The 9,240-nt window shown below is 50.5% G+C and overlaps 2 protein-coding genes across 2 annotated transcripts in view; one reads left to right on the forward strand and one right to left on the reverse strand.

The window, feature by feature from the left end:
- The first annotated feature begins 2,109 nt into the window (after positions 1 to 2,109).
- Positions 2,110 to 5,541, forward strand: TRIR (telomerase RNA component interacting RNase). The gene is made up of 3 exons (XM_069082981.1): positions 2,110 to 2,523; positions 3,376 to 3,453; positions 3,724 to 5,541. The coding sequence occupies exons 1-3, from the start codon at positions 2,125 to 2,127 to the stop codon at positions 3,829 to 3,831; spliced, it is 585 nt and encodes a 194-aa protein (XP_068939082.1). The 5' UTR covers positions 2,110 to 2,124; the 3' UTR covers positions 3,832 to 5,541.
- Positions 5,542 to 6,440: 899 nt separating this feature from the next.
- LOC138157427 (RING finger protein 11-like) overlaps positions 6,441 to 9,240 on the reverse strand; it is a 3,201-nt gene continuing 401 nt past the window's right edge. The window contains exons 2-3 of the mRNA XM_069082982.1: positions 8,056 to 8,235; positions 6,441 to 7,439 (exon numbers count right to left, since the gene is read on the reverse strand). Coding sequence (XP_068939083.1) covers positions 7,268 to 7,439; positions 8,056 to 8,235 — 352 coding nt within the window. The 3' untranslated portion in view covers positions 6,441 to 7,267. The remainder of the gene's footprint in view (positions 7,440 to 8,055; positions 8,236 to 9,240) is intronic.

The following is a 9,240-nucleotide window of genomic DNA, read 5'->3' on the forward strand; positions in this document are numbered from 1 at the left end:
AGTGTCCGAGGCTGGATTTGAACTCAGTTCCTCCTGATTCCAGGGTAGATGCTCTATTCACTGTACCACCTAGCTGCTCCTTGCTTAGTAAATTAAAAAAAAATTATAATTTGCCTCTTTGCAAGTTTTGTCCACTACATTCCTTAAACCCAGGACTTCTGCTTCTTGAGTTCTGTGTCCCTTCCACTGCCCTTCAGATCACCTGGACAGAAGCCAAAGGGACTGCTGAGACTCCCACCCTCATGTCTTGGGATGTCATGTCATGCCCTTTTTGCTCAAGTAGTAGGGGTGCTTTGTAGACCCCAAGATCTATATAAGTAGCTTCTGCATGCATCCAGGATTTCAGGTCATGCAGAGGTTCCCCTATTTTTTCTACTTTTCCAAGTTTGTCTCACCTTAATATTCCTTTTCACTTATGCTACCAGCAAAACTGGATTATTTGCTAAACCCTATATAAAAAATATACACTTGCCTGCCTTTGGTAACTGTGTGTTCTACCTCAGATGTCCCTCCCCACCTCCATCTTCAGTTTTTGAGGTCTAGCCATCTTCCAAGTCTGAGGTCAGGTGACATCTCCATTAACCCTTCCAGACTGTATCCCAACAGATCTTCCTTCTTTGCCCTCAAGAATGCTAAATCGAAAAACTTCACATAAACCTTAAAACATTACACGTCAGCAATCATGACCTGGTGCCTAATGTTTTGATATTCTGTGCATCATCACTGTCATTCTAAATTTATTATATGTTTAGGTTTCCAGTCCTTTGGCTTCACTGACCATCCCTGTGACTGACTCTCCGTAGACTTTAACGTTCCTTCTTAGCGACCAGATTCCTCAATATATGTTATTTTTCCAAAGTATAATATAAGTCCCTTGAGGTCAGAGATTGTTGCTGTTTTACATACTTAGCAGAGTGTTGGGCATATAGGTTAAACACCTACTACATGCCAGAGGAGAGAAGAAAACATCTAAGAGAAGTTAGAAAGATAGAAAAGGAGGCATTTGGCAACTGATTGGATTCGGGGGATGAGGATGAGTTGAAGATGACACCTAGGTTGTGAGTCTTAATGACTGGGAGGATGATGAGAGCCTTTACAGTAGTAGCAAATCAGGAAGAAGAAAGGGGTGGGGGGGAGAGACAGAGTTCAGCTTTAACCTTGTTGTCTAAGTGACATCCAGTCAGAGATGTCTAAATAAGGTGGGCACGAGACTCAAATTAAGAGAGGTTGGGTGGGACTGGACACATGGATCTGGGAATTATCTGCATTGAGAAGTTAATTGAATCCATGGGAGCTAATGAGATCATCCAATGAAATAGTATGGAAGAATAAGTACCTAATAAATACTTAATTAAGGCTTTTCATTCACTCATTTGTTCTCTCCTCTAGAAAAAAAAAAGTCTTACTGAGGTCTGGGACTCGTGTCTATTTTTCTGTCCTCCAAGGGGGTCAAAATTGAGTGGTTTGTACGTGAGCATTTAGTAAATGGTTATTGAGTGAATCAGTGAATGGGGGCTGTATCCTCTTAGATCAACCAGCACCTTGAGGAAGAAATGGGTCTAGATAGAGGCTATGACTTGCCCAATAATAATTCACATTTATACGGTGCTCTAAGGTTATGCAATGTGCTTCCTTTACAACGACTCTAGGAGTCCCAAGTTTTATTATCCCTATTTCGTCCAGGCAGAAACTCACGCCCCGAGGGGTTAAATGTGCCCAAGGTCACAAACTAGCGAAGTGCCTGAAGGAGGCACTCTCTCTTTTAAGTAAACTGCTCTGGGCCGCTGGAGATCATATAGGTAATTTAGGATTGGTGGGTTTAGATTTGGAAGGAATCTCGGAAGACCGATCCTCTGAATGAGGAAACATTTAGGCTCTATACACATTATCACAGACGGGGAAACTGAGGCTCAGACGGGATAATAGGCCGAGGGGTGGCCTGAGACCTAGGAATGAGTTTCAGAGGTCTCCTCCCCCTAAGGGAAGGTGCGGGAGAGGGGAGGCGTGGACCGAGAAAAAGGAAGTTGCTTCCCAGAATCCTTTGCCCGGAAGCCGCGGGGAGGGAGGGCTTTGCGCGGGGCTGGGAGCCTTCCCAGCCTCCTTTGCGCGGCACCTGGTCACAAAATGGCGGCCCGAGGGAGACGGGCGGAGCCTACGGGCCGGGAGCCGTCGGGCCCCGCGGGCGGCGGTGCCGGTGGAGGCGGCGGGAGCCGGTGGCCTGGGCCGGGCGGTGCCGGGGCCGAGTCTGGGGCGGGCTCGGGAGCCGGGGAGGAGGAGGAGGACGCGGCGGCGGCGTCGGGCCCGGCCTCGGGGGGCGTGAACCTGTTCGCCAACGATGGCAGCTTCCTGGAGCTGTTCAAGCGGAAGATGGAGGAGGAGGAGGAGCGGCGGCGGCAGCGGCAGCAGCAGCAGAGCCCGGATGAGCCGCCCGCGCCCCCGGGGGCCGCCGCCCCCGCCGTCGCCCCTGGCGGCGGCGGCGAGCCGAAGAGGAGGAGCGGGCCCGGCCCGGCGGCGCTCAGCTTCGTAAGGAGCCGCCGCCCGCGGGAGGGCGGGACGGGCCGCGCCGCGCCGCCGGGACAGACAGAGAGACCGAGGGACAGACAGAGGGAGGGTCCATCCCGGGAGCGGGGGAGGGCAGGCTGGGCGCCGCCGCCGAGGGCCCCGTAGCACGGGTCTCTCCTCGGGCGCTGCACCCCGGGCCGTCCCGGGACCACGGTGCGGACTGGCCCTGGGCAGGAGGGTGGCCTCGGCCTCAGGGCCTCCCCTCCCCGCCCTTTAAAGCCAGGAGCGGCCGGGGCCCCGCTTTTGTTGTCATGCCCACCCACACCCAGAAATCTGATCTTTGCTACCGCCCCTGCTCTGGATTGAAACTGGCGGGAGGGGCGGGTGTGCCACGGCTTGGAAGGCTGTTGAAGGGACTCGGGGGCCGGGAAGGAGGGACACAACCTAAGAAAGATGTGCGTGAAACGAGCAGACTGATGCTGGGACATCAGACGCTGGAGCTGGGGCCAAGACTAGTCATTGATTGAGATGACCAAGTGGTGCGGGCAGCTGGCTGTCATCTAATCTTTGTGGTTAGCTGTAGCGCTCTTTTGCGGGGATGGGGTCGGGGGTCGGTGTTAGGGGGAGCCAGGCTTATCAGGCTCACTGCCCTGCCGGGGCTGACTGAGCAGGTTCGGGCTGCATCTTCCTGAGAAGTCCCTTGTGCTCCTCTCTGATTGCTGCGTAGGTTGGCCAGGCTGGGCACGACAGGCATGAGGAGCTAAGATGATCTAAGGCCAGGACTCCCTGTCCCGTTGTGTAGTGGGCTACATGGCCTCCAGGGCAGCCCCCAGGGCTCCTATAATGGTTGCAGTCTTCTATCCCTTCACCCAGGTGGGCAAGCGGAGAGGCGGGAACAAGCTAGCCCTCAAGACAGGAATAGTAGCCAAGAAGCAGAAGACGGAGGATGAGGTGAGTGCCTGCAGCATGTGCAGTCCTGGGGTTTAGGGTTGGCTTTTCCTTCAGGGATTATAGGACTGGCTGGCCAAAGGCACAAAAGACCAGACTTCAAGAGCTGAAAGGACCTTCCCCTTCAAGGCTACTAAGAACCTGACTCCTTATCTAGCAGGATGGGGTTAACGCCTAGGGGGAGAACTGGGCCTTGGGCATCCTGAAGCCTTTTGCTTCCAGGCCTCATGGCTTGTGTGCCTGTCTTCCCTCCCTTTGTCCCCTGCTCCCCAGGTTATGACAAGTAAAGGAGACGCTTGGGCCAAGTACATGGCGGAAGTGAAAAAATACAAGGCACATCAGTGCAGTGATGATGACAAAACTCGACCCCTGGTGAAATAACTCTTTCCGCCAAGGACTTTCTGCATTGTACATACTTATTTAACGCAGCAAAAGAACAATAGCATTTTCACCAAGGACTCAAAACACAGAAGACAAACTTGTAGCTTTCTGGCGCCAGCGGATGATTCTTCAAGACTTTTTATACCTTGAGCACTTGACTTCTGAGACTTATTAGTATGTGGTTTACTGTTTCTCTCAATCTTTTTCCTCCCCACCACCCTCCTCTCCAGTCCTTTATCCCCACTCCTTCTTCCCCATCACTTCTGGGAAGTAAAGAACTCAACTAAATAGTTGGAGGATTTTTGTTTCTTCTTTTTTTTTTTTTTAATTAAAAAGACAGGTTAGGAAATTGAGAATGACTTCGCCTGGAGTTGTACCAGGGCCTTTGTTGGTGCTGCCATCTTTTCTAGGGGCCCCTTCTGGTTTGGTAGACTCTGGTATCTTTTGGGAAACCATCTCTGTTTCCTGGGTGTGGTAAGGGCTTATCAGAAACACCCCTTTTCTGGAGATGGGGTTAGTGGGTTTTGCTGGGGCTCTTAGCAGCCAGGCTCTTGTTTTATTCCACCCTATAATGTATTGGGCTGTGGTGGTTTGGGTGGGGCTGGCTGGTAGCACTGGACATGGGAGTTTAATGGAGTTTTGGCTGTTCCTCACTTTTTCTCTAGATTGACTTCTTTCCTCTGCCCAGGTTCCCTCTGACATTTATTCTCTGTCCCTAGTCTTCTACTTCTCCCTCCCTCGGATGTCCTTACCCCCTTCTCCAAGGCCCCTTTGAATCCTTATGACCTTCAAAGGGAGTTCCAGCATCCAGAAACTTCTGTTGTAACTGGTTGGCCTGCTGTGAGGCCAGTATCTGTGCCAACCCCCTCACCTTCAGGTCAAGCAAGACTCTTCTAAAACTTATTTTTGAAAATAACTTGGTGTCCACATACCATAAATCCAAATGTCCAAATTTCTGTCCCCCTTTTCCTCCCGGTCCACTCCAAAACGTAAACCTCTGACTTGCCCCATTGCATCCCCTAAATAAGTGTGATGTTTTTTGAGTATGTATTTTCCTCTGAAGGCTCTTGTTCAAGGCTGTGTTTCAGGGACACTTCAAATTTAACTTTTTGATTTTTGCCTTTATTATTATTATCCCTTTCAGCCTGTGTTTAGGTGCCTGGGGAAGTGTGGTGGGGCAAGTGTTTCCTGTGTGTTGTGTTGGGAAAATGTTGAAGGGACAGTTACCTTTTACCCAGGGTGTGTCTCTTGCCCTTTGGCTAGGGAAAGTGACCCCGACTGGGGAGTGAAGACTGCCCCTTGCCTCTGAATGATGTTTCTCTGTGATCCCTGTTTGATGTCCTAGGTAGCTTTGGGGGCAAGTTTCACCCCTCCAAAGGCTGGTTGGGGCTTTTGCTCCTTGTACTTTCCCTTTTCTTCCTAAAAGGCCCCTCTCCCTCCAGTAGCATGGATGGTGCTTGTCCCTGGACAGTGAGGTAATGAATGCTTCAGGATGCAGGGGGGAAGTGTGTGTGTGGGGGGGTGTAGTTCCTGCTCTCCTGTGGTGCTGCTCTGCTTGTATGAACTTGGAGAAGTCACTGGTCATTTTTCTTCCTTCTGGCTCCCTTTCTTTACCCCCACACATGTCCCTTTGTGTGGCCCCTTTACCTTTCCCCAAGGAATTAATGTTTAAAAATGCTGACTTTAAATGAAATAAAAAAAGTGATATAAGAGCTGCCTGTATGTGTTCCTTCTGGAGGCAGCTTCTGTCCCCTGCCTGCTAGCTTATTCTTCTAAGCTGGAGTCCCAGACCTGAGATCATAGGTTCATAGATGTTGAGCTGGAAGCAACCTTAGAGCTCACCTAGTCTGATCCTTTCTTTTTGTAAATGAGGAAACTGCAGCTTACCAAGGTTAAGTGACTTGCTCAGGGTCACAATTTTAGAAGGTATGGGGCAGAAAGTCTGGATTTGAACCCAGAAAACACATTGGCTAGCTTGTCCCTCCTGCTTTCACCTCCTAACTTCCAGGCTCCAAGGAGAATGAAGTCTGCTGATATCCTAGTTCTCTGCCAGCCAATTTCTGGGAATGGCCTAGGCCTTAGGAGAATCAGTATCCTAAGTAGCTTTATTCCTTATTTACTTACTTCACCAGCTGTGGATATAAGACCCCAGGCTTCTTGACATCTGCCCCTTGATTCAGCAGGAACATACTGGGATGAGATAGGATCTGAGTTCACTATAAGAAGACTTCAAGGTCCTATTCCTTACAGAGAAAACACTGCACTCATCTTGCTCAGAAGTGGATAGTAATTCTACCCACTGTCTGAAGTGAGCTGAGCCAAGCTGTAGTCTTCTGCTCAAGTTTCTCTGTGGAACTAGTGTGCTTGTGATGTACTGTGACCTTTTTTCTCAGGAACCCATGAGGATATGGATTTTCCTCATTCATCTTCCCCAGGGAACCTGAGCCCTGAAGATCTGTCCTGTTTGTTGGTAGCTTTAACAAGACAACAGGTCTTTCATTTAGTGCTTAGGCTTAATTTCATTCCTTTGCGTCTGGCATTCTAGCAGTACTGAATGCGCGAAGGTTTCTGCAGATTTGATTCTCATTTTAAACAGCACAGGGGTCCCATTTTATGTGCAATACATTTTATTGCTTGTCTTCCACATGATCAGGCGCCCTGTTCATCTCTTCTACTGGACTAGCCCAGAGATAATCATTTATGAGGCTCCTCTCTAGTTACCCTTCCCTTACATTAGGGGTGGCCTGGGGACACCCACAATGACCAGGGCAAGAGCCCTGGGATGGGGGGTCTTGGCTATGTTGAAGGCAGTAGTTCCTCCTCAGGTGAGCCATATGTGTGAAATCATGTCATGCTGCTTCCCTCTCTGCATCCCTGCTCCACAGAATTAGTTTAGCTTAAAAAAAAAAAAAACCCCAAACCTAAGAACCCTTTTTCCAAAAGTAGGTTATGCACGACCCCATTGTCCTTAGGTATAAACCAAGGCCTTTAAGGCAAGCAAGATTCAACCTGTTCAGGGAGTAGAGGAAGGACTGATGAATACCCTAATCCCAGCTGCCTAATTCCCAGGATTATGAAAGAACAGCACAGATAAAGATGACCCAACTCAGGAGGTTCCAGGTTTCTGACCCAAAAAGGTCTGGTCAGAGTGAGGTAGAAGAAAAGAGACTAAAGGTTCTTTCTCACACCCCCAGATAGTTATTTGACTTAGAAAGAGTCAGACTTTGAGCTAGGGACACTGAAGTGTCAGCTTGGTCTGTCTCAGGCCAGGACATCCATGGAACAAACCGCCTCTTGAGTGGGTACCAGCCTAGCTTTGGCATTCTTTGGTATGTTCCCCAAATGTGAAAAATGTCTAGCTCCAATGGCTGCTGCTTTTCCCCTGGGGCTCACCTGAGTAGGCCCCCGGGGACATGTTGGCTGCCAGGCTCCAAATTCAGCTTGTCTCATAGGAGGAAAGCAGGGCTGCATCCACTGGCTCCATGCAAGAGGGACATGTGAGAGAGCGCATGAGCCAGTCATCAATGCATTGGACGTGGTAGGTGTGCAGGCATGGCAAGAAGCGTATGGCATCCCCATACACAAAGTCCAACATGCAGATCACACACCTGCAGGGACCAGGGATGGATGAGTGAATGATAGCACTGGTTCACCCTCTTCACCCCCCCTCCCCCCAATCCCTCCACTCCCAGGTCACTCCAGCCCAGCATCTCAGCTTTGATTGCTACTGAGGCTTCCCCCCATGTCCCCAGCCTAGAACTACACTGTTGATTGAAGAGACACTAGGGCCTGCCTTCAAGGATTTCAGCCTGAGGGAGCCAAGGAATGGCAGACCTTGACCTTGCTTTTGGGGATCTTTCTGGAGAAAACAGAAAAGCAGACGATCCTGGCCTTGCCCTTTAGTTCACAGTTTGGGAGACACCCAAAACCTTGCCCTTTAACAGCTTCCAGAACTGGGAAGGTGGGGAGTGGGATGGATGTGGATGGTGAGCTCCAAAAACAGCCCAAATGGGGTTGAGCTCAAGGATCCAATCAAAAACAAAATGGGAATGTCTTAGGGGCCTGGGTGTTTCCCCAGACTTCCCTCCTAAAAAGAAAAAAAGACTGAGAGCTTCAGCTACTGAGGGGTCTCAGATTTCTGTTTCCTGGAGGATTAGGCTGCAGAGCTACAGGGACACTCCATTCAAGAGCCTGGGGCATCCTCATTCTGTTCCCCACCCTTACTCTTTCATTTTCTTTTCGGACCCCTCAGAGCCAGGGTCAAAGATGCCCTTGGGCAGATGCTGGATGAGGCCAATTCTCTGGGCGATGCGGATCTGCTCCTCCTCTGTGAGCTGTGTGGCCAGTCGGCTCTGGCTTGGAGATGGGTGGTACACTGGGATTGGCTCCCGTCCCTGGGGGGGATGGGGACAGGATGTACATGGCAACTTATTTCTGGTGAACTCATCTTTCACCCAGCCTGTGTCTGTCTAGTCCCCTATCAGGGCCTCCAGTTGTCTAAGGGGATCTATATGAGCTCTGTACCCTCTGAACCTCCTCTACCATTCCCCAGAGATCCTAATACTCACAAAATCAAGTGTTTCACACTACAAGTGGGACTAATCCTTCTGTGCCTTACCTCAGTCCATTACTGTCTCTATGTCTCATCATAGAGTCTAGAGCTAGAGAGGTCTCAGAGATCATTTAATCTGACCCCTTCATTTCCTAGAGAAGAAAACAGAAGGGAAGGGACTTGGCCAAGTTCACTGGCGGAAACAGAATGGAAACAGGTCCCCTTCCTGAATCCTGTGCTGTTTCCACTGCCTGATGATTTTATTTGGTGGGAAGGCTTCTTTGTTTCTTTTCTTTTGGGATTCCTAGAGTCAATCCTTCCCCCAGTCCTGGTTTAGCAAACTCCAGGGTCCCCCCTTTACCAACCCAGTTCTATTCCCTTTCCCTCTGCTCTACCATGTGCTGTCTTCACTCTTTAGTGTGAAAAGAGTAGATTTCAAAGGTTTCCTCTGTCTCCAGCGAAGCCTGGTTCTCAGGGTTGAAGCCAACAGTACCCAGTTTGGTCTGACCCTTGAGGCTCTCTGTGGGTGATGGTGGATGGCCAGGGTTTCCCTCTTTCACCTCTCTTGGGGATAGTGGGTGAGATGCCTAAGGTCCCTTATGCCTGACCTTGCCTTGTCTCTCTGGGGCTGGTGGCGGATTCTTAAGGTCCCCTATTCCTAGTCCTGCTCTGTCTCTGGGGCAGTGAGTGGGTAGTGGCAGATGCCAGTTCCCCGGGTAAAAGCTCTGCCTAGCCTTTCTGGCAGTACTCGCAGATACTCCCCAGTCCGGCCCTGCCTCTCTGGGGAGCTTGGGGGCGTGGCAGATGCCCAGGGTCCTGTGCCCTGCCCTTCCCTGCCTCTCTGGGGGGGGGGGGGG

This window comes from Petaurus breviceps, unplaced genomic scaffold, assembly GCF_028583685.1.
Source record: "Petaurus breviceps papuanus isolate PSGF00001 unplaced genomic scaffold, PetGlider_PUasm1.0 172, whole genome shotgun sequence".
Lineage (NCBI taxonomy): Eukaryota > Metazoa > Chordata > Mammalia > Diprotodontia > Petauridae > Petaurus > Petaurus breviceps.

Bases quoted from the DNA above. Each gene is read 5' to 3' on its own strand.
- TRIR (XM_069082981.1), top strand. From the start codon at position 2,125: ATGGCGGCCCGAGGGAGACGGGCGGAGCCTACGGGCCGGGAGCCGTCG. The intron at 2,524-3,375 runs GTAAGGAGCCGC...CCCTTCACCCAG, and splicing joins GCCCGGCGGCGCTCAGCTTC to GTGGGCAAGCGGAGAGGCGG. The intron at 3,454-3,723 runs GTGAGTGCCTGC...CCTGCTCCCCAG, and splicing joins AGCAGAAGACGGAGGATGAG to GTTATGACAAGTAAAGGAGA.